The 18,755-nt window shown below is 37.7% G+C and overlaps 1 protein-coding gene across 4 annotated transcripts in view; it reads right to left on the bottom strand.

The window, feature by feature from the left end:
• LOC109934644 (lipopolysaccharide-responsive and beige-like anchor protein) overlaps positions 1 to 18,755 on the bottom strand; it is a 722,782-nt gene that overhangs the window by 388,971 nt on the left and 315,056 nt on the right. For all 4 annotated transcript variants that reach the window (XM_048614313.1, XM_048614252.1, XM_048614407.1 and 1 more), the window contains exon 24: positions 13,781 to 13,905. In XM_048614313.1, coding sequence (XP_048470270.1) covers positions 13,781 to 13,905 — 125 coding nt within the window. The remainder of the gene's footprint in view (positions 1 to 13,780; positions 13,906 to 18,755) is intronic.

The following is an 18,755-nucleotide window of genomic DNA, read 5'->3' as shown; positions in this document are numbered from 1 at the left end:
AAGGTGGTGGTGAGTTGCCTTCTCGACACTTGCAATGCTGTTGGAAAGAAAGTTCCAGGATTTTGACTTAGTAACAGTGAGGAGACTGAGATATACTTCTATGTCAACAAGGTAGATGGAATATAATATGGAAAAATGTGAGGTTTTGCACTTTGGCAGGAAGAGAGAAACTGGTTACTATTTAGATGGAGAAAGACTGTAGAAAACTACAGTACAGAGAGTGTACAGATAACTCTCAGAAAGGTAACATCCAAGTTCAGGAGTAGTAGGGAATGCAAATCAAATATTGCCCTTTATTTCAAAATGAATGGAATATAAAAATAGGTAGGTTTTTCTAAAACTATGCAAGTCACTAGTCAGGCCACAACTGGAATACCGTGAACTGTTTTGGTTCCCTTTGGAGCAGCAGAGACTTACTGTAGGGCATGCACCATACAACAGTGATGAAGGGAGTGAATATTGAAGATGGTGGATGGGTTGCTAGTGAGCTGCTTTGTCCTGTACGGTTTCAAGCTTTCCAAGTGTTTTGGAGCTTCGCTCATTCAAGCAAGTGGAGAGCATTCCATCACATTCATGACTTGAAACATGTAGATGAAGGGCAGACATTAGGGAAAAGAGGCGAGTTCCTCCCCACAGAATTCCTAGTTGCTGACCTGATCTCATAGCCACAGTATCTATGTGGTTAGTTTCTTGTCAATGGTAGCCCCCAAGATATTGGTAGTGAGGGATTCAGAGATGGTAATGCCACTGAACTTCATGAGATACTGGTAAGATTCTCTCTTGTTAGAGACAGTCACTCTCTAGCACTTGTGTGATTTGTATACACCTTCCTACTTACAAGTCCAAGCCTGGATGTTCTCTAGATCTAGCTGCATATGGACATGCTTCAGTATTTGTTGTGTCACGAATAGTGATGAACATTAAGCCACTATCAGTGAACATTCCCAGTTTTGATCTTATGATGGAAGGAAGATCATTGATGAAGCACCTGAAAATGGTCGAGTACAAAATAAGCGCAATTTACTCTATCGTTGCACCTACCAAGTGATAAGAATTCAAAGGACATGCTGGGAGTACTTGCCTAGAGAGTCAAAGAGGAAGGCACTTGCTGGGGACTTAGTACTTGCTTAGGACAATGCCAAATCTATGGATATTTATACTGGATTGGGGTTATTGTAAAGACCAAGGAGTGATTAAATTGTCACAGGTTTAGGGAAACTTGAGAAAGAAAAACACTGCAAAAAGAGTGAGATTTTTCAGTTTCCATGGTTAAGGTGGATTAGAAGTTTCTGTAGCGAAGGTAGGCTGGAACACTAAAATTGAAATCTTAAAACTACAAAGAAAGGTGTATATATATATTCAAGTTAATTTCATGAATCAAGTCAACAGGTTCAAGAAACGAAGAAAACCCAAGAAGTCTATGGAACCATACAAAAGATACACAAATACACATTAAACTCATGTACCATGCCACATCTTCACTAATGGAATGTTAAGCATTATTGTCAAATAAACCTCATTACTTTGCCTCCTAAATTATTGAATGCTGTATCTGCCAGTATGGTTATTCCTCAACTAGAATTTCCTTACTCTGAGATTTATAATGAGTCTAAATCCTCACAGGTTTGTTTAAAAGAGAATGCTCACTTATTTTTCTGAATGTAAAAAGGCCAGAAAGAAAGAGAAAATTGAAAGATAGACAGCAAGAAAATGGGCAGACAGAAAATTTTAGAACCAGAAACAGCTTAACATGTAAATTATTTACATTTGTTTATATCATGGGGGAATCAACTGGCATATATTAGATTACCTGTGTCAATTTCCATGGTGAGTTTGATTACATTTTTTAATAAGAATTGAAGCAACACACATAATGCACAATATATTATTGGTCAGAATTTAGTTATTGCTTTTGGACCTGAATAAACTTACAGATTGGAATTTTTTCAGCATTTTATAGGTGCTGATGATGTGTAATGATGGAGTAAGTTAGAAAATGTGCTATCTTAAAAAGATAGGAGATCAGGATCTTAATATGGTTTGTGGGACAATGTATTAAGTGCCTGTAAATAACATCATTGCCAATCTACATTTTGAACATTGAAATTTAATACCTTTGTTCTGCACACTGCACCAGACAGTTCTGTGACATCTGAAAACACAATGATTTACAATAGTTGATCTTCTATTGCATTGTTCACAGGTAGTCAGAATATACTTTTCTTTGGGAGTGGATTGTCTTTCAAATCATCCACAATAAAGGGGGAATACATGCTGTTTAGAATACAGATTCTGGATTTGTAACGAATTTAGAGTCTGGGAATATAAAAGAAGTTGAGGAATCACAGATTGTGGCAAGTGAATCATCTGGATAAAAGAGAAAAAAAACAGAGGTAATGGAAGCAGTGTGAGCAGTCAAGAATTGTGTTGGGTACAGTAATTATTTGGAAAGGTCCGGTAGTACTTGAAGTGGGAAGTGTAAGCAGGTGAGAATTTGAGTAAGAAAGTCTTGTGAATATTTTGGATTGATTAGTTAGAGTGGGTGTAATTACTGCTCATTTGAATCATTGAGCAATTCAGTTAGTGAGTGAGCATTGTGAAGGCAGCAATTGCCGGAGTTGGAAAATGGATATAGGGGAAGATAAGCAAATGACATAAAGAGCAGTAATTTAATTAAAAAATGTTTACATGCTTTAATTATCAAAAGGATGTTGCATGTACATCAGACACTTTCAAAATTCAAATATTTTGTTTAAAAATACTCAAACAAGAATAAGTAGGTATATGCAACTCTGGTTAGAATGTTTGCATTTATTATCAAGACACAGTTGTTGGGATTCAAAGCCTTTGCATTCACATAAAAAGCATTCAAAATTCAACTAATTTGTTAAATAAACTCTAAGGTTTTGGAGTATTATTTAATAAATTCTAATTAGGAAGCAAGGCTCTGTTTTTTCACTCATTCAATTATTGTCTAACCCACATTATAATCTCGTTTTTTTGACTCACACGTGTAGTTATGCATTCTGGTGCATTCAGTCAAACCTTTTCACTCTCACAACAACGATAATTTTACTTGATACCCATTTTTTTATTAATATGTCTTTAATATCATAATTTCTTGTCAGGCATGAACACCACTTTTAGGGATTACTGCACTTTGACCCTCTTCATGTTTGAGCATTGTTGAACATTCTTGTAAGTGGACTCTGCATCCCCCATAATCTGAAGGAATACTTTTCCTGACTGATAGGGAAATGATAACCCAAGGATCATGGGAGAAATTATTTCATCATATATATTAGCTACTACAATGGATTTTGTGCCACACAAATTCTCCATTTTGAACTGTGGCCTGGATAAGGAAAACATTTGCGAAACGTTAAGTCCACACTAGCCTACCACCACGGCAATATTAACACTGATATGCCAGTATGATGTCAACACCATTGATACCAAGAATCAGAAGCAGTGATTTCCACATAGTAAAGTTATACACAATGTAAACAGTTTGCTGTGAATCTCTGACAATAACCGAACAAGAAATATTGAAAGCCAAACAAGCCAGTTCTAAACTAAACATTTGCAGCTCAAGCTGTCATCAGTCTTTGTTATCTCTTGAATATTTCAATATAGTCCTGGCCAGCCTCACTAGGTTTAATGTCGTTAATTTTGAGATTGTTGAAAACTCTGGAACCTGCACCTTACACTCTCCTTGTTGGCCTACATTGGCTCCTTCTTTTTAAAATCATCACTTGCTCCTTCACACATTTACTATTTCTTCCAGTGTTATAACCCTATATCCTATTCCTGAGATCTCTGTGTTGCCTAGTCTCTTGAGCATCCTGAATTTAGTTGCACCATCACTGGCAACTATTCATCCAACAGCCAAGGTGCCAAAATATTAAATATGCTATTCAAAACCTTTTCACCATGTTTTTGGTCTATTAGTCTGATAGATTGTTATCTGGATCGGTATCATATTCCTGAGTATGCTTCTAAATGTTCTTTTCCTTGTGTTTCTGTTTCTTTAATTTTAGCTCTTTTTTTGTAAATTCCAACTATTGTATTCTAAGGTGGCACCAGACAGTAGCGACTGTACACTTTTCACTATACTCCTGGATTCAGTTACATGTAACAATACAATCTAATCTAATCTAAAGCACCTTGGGATGCTTCATGTTAAAGGTGCCAAATAAATGCAAGTTTCTGGGGTAGGTTTCATTTATCACCACCAACCATTAAAGGAATTGAAAGGATAAATATGCAAGTAATATTTATGGAACTGCAAGCCAATTTTACCCAATCAGCTGCCATTAACGGTTTTTTTTCCTAGCCATTCTACTTTAAAGAAATTACAGAAGCATGTAATAGAAACTGGAAAACTAAGAGCAGGAGTAGGTAACTCAGTCCTTTCAGCCTTCTCAGCCATTCAATATGATTATGACTGATTCTCTATCTCTATGTCAATTCCCACGTTTTCTCCAACACCCCTCGATGACTTTAGTATCTGAAAAATTATCAATGTTTCACCTAATCAATATACTATCATGCCCTTTGTTGCAAGAAATAAATCAGATGGTATGCCATTGCTCATTTCTGCAACTTTATTTACATGCTATATCTAACAATTAAGTGGATAGGATTCCATTTGGGGAAATTGATGCAACTCAAAAGTAGCAGAGTGTGGAGCTGGAGGAGCACAGCAGGCCAGGCAGCATCAGAGGAACAGGAAAGTTGACGTTTCGGGTTGGGACCCTTCTTCAGATAACACACTGTTATCTCTGACTCCGGCATTGGCAGTTCTTACTATCTCTCAAAAGTAGCAGGTTTCTTTCGTGCAAGATGATGACTTACGCATGATAGTTACAGTGACATTATGTCACGCAATGTGGTTTAGAAGCCCCTGTTGCATTTGCTACTGAGGAAGACAGTGAACTGCGAAGTTGCACTGTGCTCTGTTTTCTCCGAGACCTCTCTCAACCAGGGGAACTTTTCAGTTTTCCTTACCCCTTCTAATGCCTTTCCAAATAGTCAGCCTCCATAATTCACAGCCATCAATCACTGTTACCTAATTGTCAGTGTCAATATTCACCATTCTCATATCTTACTTGTAGGTATCAATGTAAAAACCATAAGGATGGCCGGCAGGTTATGACCTATTGGCCAATTCATTATATCGAAGATCTCTGTATATACAGCCATCATTCATCCAAAGAATAGGCTGTGAAAGCCAGAAGGAAGGTAAGTACTTGTAGCTCAGATCAAGTGTCACCACCATAGCAAATTGGTACTAGGGACAGCTACTGCAAGGGAAATCAAGAGCTCCAGAAACAATTTAAAGTGAGCTTACAACTCGGAGAATGGGGCGGCACGGTGGCTCAGTGGTTAGCACTGCTGTCTCACAGCGTCAGGGTCCTGGGTTCGATTCCACACCTGGATGACTGTCTGTGTGGAGTTTGCACATTCTCCCTGTGCCCACGTGCATTTCCTCCGGGTGCTCCAGTTTCCTCTCACAATCCAAAGATGTGCAGACTAGGTGGATTGGCCATGCTAAATTGCCCATAGAGTTCAGGGATGTGTAGATTAGGTGGGTGAGAGAGGGATGCTCTCAGTGTCAGTGTGGACTTGTTGGGCTGAAGGGCCTGTTTCCACACTGTAGGAATTCGATGATTCTATGATTCAGAATTAAGGCAATATGGGGCAAACTAGAAGCCTAAGCAGACAAAGTCCAATGGGAGAATATAGTTGAGAGTAATTGATTTATTCAAAATGTAGTGTGGAACTCATCCAGGGAAAAAAGCAAGAAGAAATAGGATTATTAGCAGTGCCGTAGAGAGTGGAAAATCTATTAATGAAACGGGATTACTCTTAGAGAGTGACAAAGAGCGAAATTCATTCAGTCTGGTCGTTAAAGAAACAGGTATCATTATTAATGCTATTAAGAGAATGGGAATCATTTATAAAGGCCACAATTAGCAGGGCTCATCTAGAGAACTGTGAAAAAAGCAAGAATAATCCTCTTAACTCTCAGAATGCAAGAATGCATTTCAGAAAGTAAGCCGAAGTAGCTTGCAGTCATAGAGCATCAACATGACAAATAGCTACTCACAAAAAAAGTTAATGGTATAGAATATCTACAATAAAAGAAAAGCCAAAAGGTATTCCTAGAGGAAATATTCAATCCAGAGCTAGCCTTTTGGTAAGAGGTTAGTTACATCAATGGACGGCTCACCAATTTTAAGTTCAATATGGGGGCATGTGCCACTATATTATCAGATAACATAACACAGTCTGCAGCCTACAGCAGTGCAACTACATGCTCCAGGAAACACAGCACTTAAAATTAAAAGAATGCTACATGCAACTCTGTAGCAAAAGGGTATCAGATAGTAGAGACCTAGTATGCAGTTCACAAAGAAGACGTCCAAGCTTTGAGCAAAAATCTGTGTCTTGCCCTCAAACCTCGTTTAAAAAGTCAAAGAAGTTAAACAGCAAAAGATTTAGAAGTGGATTTAGAAGTGGTTTTGAGGAAGGGTCACTCAACCCGAAACGTTAACTCTGATTTCTCTCCACAGATGCTACCAGACCTGCTGAGCTTCTCCGGCAATTTCTATTTTTGTTTTCAAAAGATTAAGAGCTCCTCCGAGCAGGACTACTTGAAATTGTTTGCAGGAATTAGGGACAACAGCATCACACAAAAGAAAGATGCTAAGCCATTATGTCAACACATCCAGGAAGATTCCACAACCTTTAACGAAATGAATTGTGAAATGACATAAATTAGTTTCTCTGGTAACAAAACCAAGAGAGTGGCGTTCAAACATAGGTACTATACCCAAATCTAATGGTTCAATGCGAACTTGTATTATACCTCACTCAGCTCAACAAACTGTTTGAGGAAGAAGTCCAGTTTTAGTCTGCAGTTGACGAGAATTTGGCCAATTTTTCTAGAAGCAGAGTTTTCCCCAAATTCGATGCAAACAATGTACTCTGGCAGGTACCACTGGCTGGAAAATCAAGTTTGCTTATTATATTTATAACTCCATTTGGGAGAGAGAGTCACACAGCATGGAGACAGACCCTTCTATCCAATTCATCTGCGCTGACCATACATCCCAATCTGACCTAGTTCCATTTGCCAGTGTTTTGCCTAAATGTCTCTAAACCCTTACCTATTCATAAACCCACCCAGATGCCTTTCAAATGTTGTAATTGTACCTGCCTCCACCACTTTGTCCAGCAGCACGTTCCATATATGCACCATACTCTGCATGGAAAAGTTACCCCTCAGGTCCTTGTATATCTTTTCCCTCTCACCTTAAACCTATGCCCTCTAGTTTTGTACTCCCCTACCCAAGGAAAAAGACCTTGGCTACTCAGCCTTCCATGACCCTCATGATTTTATAAGCCTCTATAAGATCATCCCTCAGCCTCTGATGCTCCAGGGTAAAAAGCCCCAGCCTATTCAGCCTCTCCCTGTAACTCAAATCCTCCAGTCATGGCAACATCATTGTAAATCTTTTCTGCACCCTCTCAAGTTTAACAACATCCTTCCTATAGAAAGGTGACCAGAATTATACACAGCATTCCGAACACAGCCCCACAAATGACCTGTACATCTACAACAAAATGCCCCAACTCCTACGGTCAATGTTCTGACCAACGAAAGCAAGCGCGCCAAATGCTTTCTTCACCACGCTGTCTACCTGCGACTCCTTATACAATGGGTGGCATGGTAACTCAGTGGTTAGCACTGCTGCCTCATTGCGACAGGGACCGAGTTCAATTCCAGCCTTGGGTGACAGTTTATGTGGTGTTTGCACATTCTTCCCTTGTCTGCGTGAGTTTCCTCCAATTTTCCTTTCAATAGACATTTTGGGTTGCCTTGGTCCAAGAGATTTTTCAACTGAGTATGAATAACATTCTATAAGATTTGCAAGGTGGGAGGATTCTTTTCAAAAAATCAACGGTTTGCTGACATCACTTATGGAATAGCTCACTAAGATCCATCGTTGTCAATCACTATATTTGCTGATGCTACAGGCTTAGGAAAAAGTGTTCTTTTAGGAGGAACTGGATGGGAGTTAGAAACCAATGTACTGTATCTCATGGGCATTGTCAGACACAGACATAGAAAAGGAGACTCTCTCAACTACGTAGATTGAGAGATTTTCAGACAACATCCCTGAAAGTACACTTAGAGACGCACAACGAAAGACCAGTTTCCCTATAGAGGCAAAACAGCTGGCAAGGGTGTCTTGAGGAATAGAAATTCTGATTCTGCTTTAAGAGGCATCTTATGAGATTGTGTGCAGGGAAAACTACAGCTGATGACAGACGGTCTCTGCAGAATAGCGGCTGACTGCCTTGAGACATGATATGGAGTTTGATTATTACACTGAATCATAGTCTCAGATCACAGCAGGAGAGTGGACATAAAAGGCTCAAAAATAAAAATACAACAGGAACAGAGGTAAGACTAAGATTCATTAGTATTGTGTCAATGGTTGGCCGGACCAAAGACCCAGTAAGTTCGCCACTAAAACCTATTTTGAGCACCGACAGCATGTCGATATCATCAATGATTTACTGGTGTATGATGAAAAGCTATTCATTCTAGCTGCACTGCAGGAAAATAGACAAGATATAGGGAGGACACTTTTGGTGATCACCAAGTGTACAGCAAATGCTCAGTCAGCAGTCTGGTGACCGAGGATCTTAAAAGAGGTAGAAAATGCCATAGCCAACTGTGAAATTCGTGCTATTCACAAGTTGGAGTAGCACAAACTGCTGATATCTACCACTTCCCTACCAGACAATGGGAAGTAAGAAACCAACTATTCATTTTTCACAGGAAGTCTTATTGTACATTATTTTTCACAAATTTTGTTTGTACGCAATTGTAATGGTTTTGTCGGAAATGTTTCCAATGCTGAAGATCCCGGAGGTGGCTGCGGCAGGCAATGGACAACAGTATGCTAGTGAGCGCTTCAGTTAATTTGTAGCCAACTCCAGATTTGAACATGTTACAAACTCAGAGTATATACGATCAAACTGGGGAAGCCAGGAGTGGGGAATAGACAGTCGAGTTGCTTTTGAAGAAAAAATGATAACTTTGATAAAGCATTTCTAAATTACCTGTCCACCCCACTCCTATGTGGCTTATCATCATGAAAACTGCTGATGGGTCTATCCCATCTTACAAAGAATGGTGACTCCCACAGTCATGCCTGTAGGATTATCAAGATATACACAGGAGGGAGTCAGCCTAACACTATAATAGAAGTCTCCTTCGAAGACAGCAGACATGTTTGGGCTAGGGCAACAGATGTGGATATGTGACCTTAATAGGAATAGTGTGACTGTTCAAGAAGCTGCAGATCAGTGCTGATTGTGCATTATTTGTACAGCTGAAGGAGTTGTAGGAAGGAACTATAAGAACTTCATCCCATTACGGATCAACTATCAACTAAGATACGATTGAGTTGAATCCAATGAGGAATGTCATAATGCAAACGGATTACAGACCTCGCACCACCAAGAATAGAATCAAAATCAACAGTCTTTAATACAGAAACCTTTCAATCTTCCCAAGGCAAAAGAGAATCTATTCTGGTTGAAGAGTGAAATGTCCAAACCACCTGAACTTACAAAGTTAGAAACATTGGGAACATTGAGATAATAGTTAATGTAATTAAATGCACAAATGTATTATGTTAATAATTGGAACAAAGCCTGGGAAGAGATGCTGAATTAAGATGTAGGGGTCTGAAAGAGTTAATGCTGAGGAGTACATTAAATACCATCCAATATGATGATGTTACATGGACTCAGGTGAGGGATCAACTTTGGATCTTGAAAGAGAGACACCTAACATCATGGTCTCTGTCATAATCTCAGTAACGATGTCTATCACACTCAAGTAACTTGTACCGAGCTGCTGTTGTAGAATAAACCACATTTTCTTTAATGCAAGAGCCTCTTCTTGTTAGACTATTATACACTGCTTCAAGCAGATACTGTGGACCGCTACCAAGAAAGAGATTGATGGCAGATCTATATGGATTTTAATCTGTGATGAGCTGAGGTGAGGATTCACTTTACAGCAAAAAACAAGTTATTTGGCTTTCCTTCAGTAAATAGACACCCTGTGTAAATGATCTGACAGCATAGGACAACAGCTCAGAGAAATAAATGACAGTGTCAGTGCCAGAACACACTCCAATTTTACCCCACAGTGGATATAGAGTTCTGATGTTGCCCATCATAGCTGACCTTACCCATCACATTGTCCTGAGAAACCACATTAAGCTGCCTCACCAGGCAGCTTAAATTAACCACATTTGCTCCTGTAGTCATATGTCTTGGTGATCTTGAAGAAGGAAATGTATAGTGGCCTCCTATATTCACCACATTTCTCTTGCAGTTTTCAGACTGAAGATAATTTCAATAATTGATCTTCTAGTTTTGGCACTATGCTAGGATTCGAGATAGAATTATTCAGCAAAATCTATGGCCTAACAAAGCAACAAGGATAAAATCTTTCCTCATGCTGCAGAGCAAGCAGATGGCTCAGTAGCTGTTGTCATTGTTCTGGTTGCTGATATTCTTGTTAAGTCACAATCTTTGTATCACACACATCCTGGGCCAATGTGTCTCCCTATTGCAGAGATAAGAGAGTTTTTTGCAGATGCTGCATGGAATGCCTGTTTCCTGTGCTTGACGTGTTCATGGGGTCTGGCATTGGCATCTACAGCTTTGCCCATCGCAAATCAATAGATTTGCTAAGCTCTTCCACTGTCGCTTCAATTGCTAGCCACAACAAGTAGGATTTCCATGGTGTCCAAAGCTTCCTCAGTGACAATGCTGTCCCTCAAGTACAGTTCAAGGTAATGTTCTACATAGCCATTCAACTGTTTGTTGCATTCAGTGATTGTCTCCTGTCTTTCAATGCAGCGACTTGGTGACGTACCTTATGCCCATTTACTCATTCTGATCTTTCTCATTAAGCAGTTAACTAATGTTAGGGATAGCCTGTAGCACTAATTCCAAACACCAGTTGAGTTGCGCATGTCACTCGTAATTTTTGTCTCCCATGTTGAGTTAATATTCCACAGCAAAAACTAAGTAGGATGCAAGCCTGGGCTAATTTAAAGAGATTATGAGATGCCTTTACATCAGAGATCCCCCTCAACTTTCCTGGCTGAATCTAGGCAATTGGCAATGACAGGTATTCGGCAACAACTTGGTAACAAACAATGCCAGTAAAATAAGTTCATCTTTGGGCACTGCACCAGATCTTTTTAAAATCAGCATTCATTCACTGAGCTCTCAACTCTCCAGAGGTACTTACGAGAGAGCAGACCTAATTGCTTATAGTTGGGAGTGTGGTTCACGAGTGCCAGAGTGCATCTGCATGCTAGTGGGCCTGGACAGTGCATGTCCGAGGGTAAAACCTCCTCTGACATTTTATCTTGGGGCTATCCTGTCCACTTCACATATGCCTCCACAAGAGGAGAAAGCTGAAGAGTTGCCAATAACCAGACTGCATGCACTTACAGGATCTGACTTCAAATTTGGCTCTCTTTTTCACATTGTTGCTAGCCAGCTGTATGGGTTGAAAATGAGAAGCAAATGATCACATCAGAGCAAATTCATTCTATCCACAAGTTTGATACATCACATTGATCTACTAAGTCTCTTCTAATCATTTTAATTCCACCATTATCTGTGCCACAACAGTAAAAATTAAATTGTAATGATACTGCAACAGGTATAAGGCTTCCACATAAGGTTTGAAATTAAACAGACACTAGAAACAGACAAGGCTATTCAAGATATAAACCTGTTGTAGCCTCTTAACAGGAACACTTTACTATTATATGTGCCTTTACTGGAGACATACACACCATGACACTTAATGGAAGCATCATCTAAATGGAATGCCAAGTCATGAGGTGATATTATATACTTTGTTGCAACATAATCATTAATTTACATTCGAAAAAGGATATCTCACACCCTACCTAACCAAGAAGAACTGACGGAAGTGATGGGTATAAAACAAAGACAATTCTGAAGCATTGACTATTTAAGAAGTATTTGAAGACACGGAGAAGAGTAACAAGTTGATGGATTTTGGAGGAGACCATCAGGAACAAGGGGCTCGGGAGCTTATATTGACAAATTAGTAAACGTTAGTAATGCCGTCCACATTTGAATGAATAATCGTGAGAAACAATAAAGGAAAAATATATATTTCATCTATTTAAATGTATGCTGTTAATAACAGCAGCGGATTACATCAAAAGCCTTTTTGGCAGAAGCAGCCCAGCTGCGCACTTCACCTATTTGGTTTTGTTCTAGTCTCCAAGGATCTCTGGAATTGGTACAGTTATTGCTTTTAGATCACATTCTTATTGACTAGTGTCAGCATGGCCATTCATCTTGAGTACAGATGTCATGACTGCAATGCTATCTTGTGACATATTGTGAACATTTTCTTCAAGAAATATCTCTTTAAGGCAGGGTGCAAGAGGTTAAACTACTAGACAGAAACCAAAATACAACTGATTGTGCCATTATATTTCCTTTGTAAGAAATACTTCTACAACTGGAAATTGTAAACCACTGCAATAATTAATTTTCTAAAAGTATACAATAAACAAAGATTAATTCTGAACCAATTTTGCAAATCAGATCTGCTTTTAAAATGCTTCAAACAGTGCACCATACTATATAATAGTTTGATAAATGGAATTCAAAATATTCTCCTCTTATAATTGTTTATGGATAATGACTGAAGTTATTTTGCGACAGAACAGGAAGAGAACACCACATACCCATAAGTATTCTGCACGAGCACCTTGCAGTTTTCATTTAGTTACTTCTACAAGGTAATCAATGCTTGTTAATTAGTTTTCATTGCAGTTAAAAATGACTAATTGCACAATCAAGTTAAATAAATCTGTTTCTATAGGAGGAACAATCAAGGTTATAGCTCATTAAGTTATATTTCTAGTCCAGTGATCAGTAAAATACAGACTGGGATTTAGGAAAAGGTTTTCGGGGGCAAAAAGATATTTGGGGACAGAGGGCAAACCAAAGAAAATACACTTTCTTGATTTTCAAAATTACTGCAAGAATAGAGTTAGTTAACTTAAAAACTAGGAAGACATTCCGTACTTGTACGCTTTCTCACAAAGCCTATTTGACTTCATTTTCTATTGGAGGGATTTTTTTTCTCCACCAAACATGCTAATCTTTGGCCTCACCCTGTTTCACAATATTTAATTTCTCTGTTGTGTCACAAAAGTAATAGTTTATTATTTCAATTTCCTCGTTCAAACATTAATTTATTTTTCCCCAAAAGGAAGCAGTATGTGTTTAGGTGTGTGCAACCCAGATTTCAGTCTTTGTTGTATTAAATTGTATCTGGAGATTTCTGTAAATAGGGGTGAATCAAAATTGAAAGGGACCAAACTGTTTCTAAACATGTGAAAAGATGGTTAAGAAAATACAACTCTCAATCAGACCTGTTTTACCTGCTTTGTTGTTGAATACAAAGAAAGGTGACACGGCAAACCAAAAGTAAATTCAAACACCTTTGTCTGGTGATGATGATGTGGAACTATTCAGCACTTGTTTACATTTCAAAATAGTTTATTTGACGTACAGCATGTGTTGTAGCAGAGCTTAAGTGGTCTTACAAATATAGGGCTAATTTTATTATGTATTTATGGCCAATAAGGAGAAGCTAATTCGCTATAAAACTAACCGTGTTCAATTGCTGCTTTAAGTGCTGCTTCAGGATGTGTTGATCCAAATAAGTTGCGAATGAATCGTTGGCGGCGCCGCAAGTCATCTTCCCAGTAGTCAAGGCGCCAGAACTCACGAGGGCGACTGCAATGAAACAGAGGCAGCACATATGTTAGCAATTATCAAACAGCATGGTAGCACGTAGTGCTGAATAAAGATCTCCTTGTTTGGTTGATCATTTTAGCAGTCTGCAATTTTCAAGTTAGGTTTGTCCTTGAAAATAACAACATCACCTTCCAGACTAAGAAACCCTTTTCCCTTTTCTTCTTGGAAGGTGAAACGAGCACTAAATACATCATTTTGAAATGAATTGCTGACAGTGTGATCAGTTTCCCCACACTGTAGTGGCATGTGCTCTGATTTCAGCCTCATTTCAGCCTCAGCAGGACACCTTTAGCTGTGACTGCATTTATAAACCAGAATAGGGAAAAGGCCATTATAAATATGGTATAGCATTACCTATATTAATCAAAGTCTACCCTTTCATCATTTTTCTTCCCAATTTGTGTGTTTTCACACAAGGTCAGTAAATCATACCATATATTCTCAGTCCAAAAAGTGTTAACTTTAATGAACAGTACTGTAACGTGCTTACATGAGAGATAATAAAATATTACTCTATTTAGACGTGCAGAAATTTAATTAAAATAATCTCTTAAAATATTCATTACATTTAGCCCCTGAGGCATTGCGTAATACAAGAAAACACATTTCCTTTCTTTTATGGATATTTCTAAGATCCATTCTTACATGAAGACAAGGTAATATTTTAAAACATATGGCATTTGTTTTTTTTCTCTCATTATATTTTAGGAGGCAAAATGTCAAGCACACCTAATTTTATTCAACAAAATACAATAAAAAGGTAACACGAATCTTTTTATCTGTTCATGTCACATTGAAAGAACGTTCTACTACATAACCTGAAGAGCTCCTTATTCCATTTACAGCTTTTTTTAAAGCTTCCAAAAAGCAACATGGGAATTTTAAAACATTTTATATACAAATGTCTTTCTATTCAGCATCTCATTACAACATAGTTTCTTCCTTCATTCCAACTTAATGGAATTTTTGTACACAAGACCATCATTTCTATGTACAGAAAACAGATAACATTGCAATACAGATGAAAAAATAGCAGTACCAAAGCAGTATTTCAACCACCAAGCTTCAGACATTATCTGTAGCAGGATACACAAATACACAATAGAAGGAGAAGAATTATTTCTAATATACTACATGAGGCACCTCTGGTGTAAAACAATTCATGCAGCAGATACAATCTAAACAAGTGCAGGTATTCAGCAAGAAGTAGATAATTCTGTGTCAGTAGTCTGCATTTCCCAGCAGTAGGTGAATTTATGTTGACAGCCTCATCAATGTAATTATATCATTAAATCACATGGTGCAGCTAATTTACTAATATGTGCTTAATCCCATAATAAAGACTCTTGCACATTACCATCAGATATAAGCGAATGTACCAGTTTTTATAATCAAAAATGTGTGCCCTTTATCCTCTCTCTATTGATGCAATCTAGACAATATTTAAGTTAAAAAAAAGACAAATATGGCACCAAAAATTGACTGTAATCTTAAATACCTCCATTTACTTTATTATTTAAAACTGCTCCCCCTAAAAATGTGAAAACCAGTCTATTACTTGATTTTAGTCACATACGACAGACCGTTATGTGTTTGGCTGCGATAGCTGCAGTGCTCAAACAGGCACTTCATCATCCTGGCTTCCAACATTCATCTATTAAAATTATTATCAAATATCTACTGAGATCCAGGCGTGAATCATAGACTGCACCCAGTCTTCTGGGGAAAGATACAATGAAGGTCTATTCATCAGTGTGGCAATCGGCAGAAGTAATTAGTTCTCAAGACCTGGGTTTCTTACAAAGCTTATTTCACACTCTGCCACAAACAACATATGATAGTGAAAAGCTAATGAAAGCCTGTAAAAATGTGTTAACCTCTCCAGCTATCAATCGTTCTGTTACTTTGTACTAAATATTTTTCATCCAATAAATTATTAATTTCTCATCCAACCCTGACAGTTTTTGACAGAATTATGTGATGCCATTCTTCAAGATAACAACAATTAAAATCACAAAAGGAATCTGCAGTGTTCATTTATATAGTATTTGTATAATCAGTTCTCCCTCAACAAGATGCCCCATTCAAGAGTACTCTTGACAGAAAGCTCATGTTGTTCATTTGCTTCTTCATAACGTGATCCTCGTACTTTCTGAATAATTGAAAATTTCATAGTGTTCTACTGAAACAGACCCCAAATTGCTAGTTTTTATTTCATCACAAAAAAATAAGTCATAAATATTAGCCTCTGCTTGAAAGTCAATGATGAAATGAGGTTTATTATGTTCACTGCCTGAGCCTTTTGTGTAGGACTCGGCTTTATAAATATATGTAATTTACCTCTGATTGATAGCAGTCATTAACTAGATATCAACTCCTGATTCAATATGCTACACTGCAGTATCTCCCAGAAACCAGTGCTGGTTTGGTCACACTGGAATTTTAAGATTTTACAAGAATACTACCCTAAAAACAAATCAATAAATTATTGTCCAAAACTGAAAACCATGCATTTTATGTTCAATATTTTGATGTATTTGTAATTGTTTTGTGATGGGTCATCTATTCATGAACATATTGAAATATGTGAAAAAGCTACCAGTGAATCTACATAAATGTAGAAAATCCTGAAATTTGAATACAAAGAAATCAGACAAGCTGTCATGCAAATATTTATACAAATAAGCAATTTACACGTATCACTGATTTTCACAGTGAAATTATGTTTTAGTTGCTGGAATCTCAAATTTTAACATAAATAACCTTCAACATGGCTCAATTAAAATTAATTTACTAATAAAATGAACCACTTTCCAAAATGAACAAATAACAATTGTCTGTTAAAGTCTCAGTTTGGCTGAGTTGTACATAATCATGCCTCCGACCTGGAAGGTTGTGTTCTCAAACTTCACTCCATAACTTGAGCTGACTCTTGAATGAAGCATTGAAATGCCCACCTTTTCTGATGGCCATAAAAGATCCCAAGGGCTAAAAGCACGGATAAATTCCTCTTTCAAAAACCAACGCTAAAGCATGGTGAGAAAACTGGTCACGTACATTATTCTTGGGTATTACTACAGATATGACAGCATCTTTCTTTACCAGCATTACAACTGCTACTTCCCAAAGTACGAACACTTTCAGACATTTCTGAGGCACGACTAAAAGATGAAAGTGTAATTTTTGAATAAATCTTTCGCACATCAGTCTCTCAGTTACATTATTACATGACCTCAAAATCCTTAAAGAGAGGTAGCAAAAAGCAAAAGGAAAGAAAAGGTAACAGAACATGCACTTGTATAGCACCTTTCATCTCCTTGAGGCATCCCACAACAATTTCGTCATTGAATTACTTATGATGTGCAGGTACTGCTGTAATATATGCTAACACATCAGGGTATCTGTTCTCATACCTGAAACAGAACAAGACTAGTTTACTGTCAAGGAACGGAAAAATCCCCTGCTGTTCTTCAATTATCGGAAGGAATCTTTTAAGTCTGCCTTCATCTCCCTCACCTGAAAGATACCACCTACAATAACTTAACACTCAGAACTGCACTCAAACCTGTGCCTAAATTACATGCTCACATTACATGGCTTAGAATCATAGAATCCCTACAGTGTGGAAACAGGCCCTTCGGGCCAACAAGTCCACACTGACCTTTGGAGCACCCACCCAGACCCATCCCCCTATAACCCACCTAATCTACACATCCCTGAACACTACGGGCAATTTAGCATGGCCAATCCACCTAGCCTGTACATCTTTGGACTGTGGGAGGAAACCGGAGTACCCGAATCAATAACCTTCTGATTCAAAAATAATGCCACTGAAGGGAGGCACATATTTCTATAACAAATAAAATTACATGCCTTTTTTAAATTACTCATGTCAAGTGTCCAAATCACAGCAGTATAGGCACAAACTATTTTTAGCTATTTCTTAGCTTGGTGAGAAGGTAGTATTCAAAATTGATGAAATGGAGAATACACTTTACCGACAATTTAATACTCATGCACAAATTAAGACAAACAAATGATCGTAGCCACAGAAATAAATTTTTATGTTATATTTCCAGAAGCACTAAATTATAAAAAATGCAAGTTATCTTAACATTACAGCACAATTTAAGTCTCCAGCAAAGTTAACTATATCACAAGAGTTTTGGGTGTGAATATAAGCATATCTAATGCACAATGACTATCATTACAACTATTGATATTAAGGCCCTCACAATCACTTATTTCAAATTTATGCGCCTGCTTCATGGCTTGTAAATGTTACCATGATCAAAAATAACTATGGAAGAAAATTCTTGATAGTTAACTATGCAAATACTTTACAATTGTTCGCTGAAGTTAAACACAAAAATATTTTTTAAAACTTCTAAAATAGGGGACTGCCCTATACTCTCAAGTTTTCCAATATAAACAATTCCCAAATTTAACTGTACCACTCATGCAGATGTTATTTTCATATTCTGTAGCTTTTATCTCTCTCGTGAGATGTATTTGTCATAATTATTTTTAAAGCGCAAGCAGAAAATAATGGAACCTGTCAGGTCAGTTAGTATTTAGGGAGCGAACATTTGAAGTATAAAAATCTTCATTTTGATTTTTTAAAAATCTTGCCTTTAAATCATTCATTGCTACAGAAAACAAAAACAGAACATTTCAAAACAAAATAAACCATTTCAGTGATAGTAGGAACTGCCGATGCTGGAGAATCTGAGACAACAAGGTGTAGAGCTGGATGAACACAGCAGGCCAAGCAGCATCAGAGGAGCAGGAAAGCTGACGTTTCGGGTCTAGACCCTTCTTCAGAAATG

The sequence above is a fragment of the Rhincodon typus genome, chromosome 1, assembly GCF_021869965.1.
Source record: "Rhincodon typus isolate 14 chromosome 1, sRhiTyp1.1, whole genome shotgun sequence".
Classification (NCBI taxonomy): Eukaryota; Metazoa; Chordata; class Chondrichthyes; order Orectolobiformes; family Rhincodontidae; genus Rhincodon; species Rhincodon typus.
This window is presented reverse-complemented; position numbering and strand designations above follow the sequence as displayed.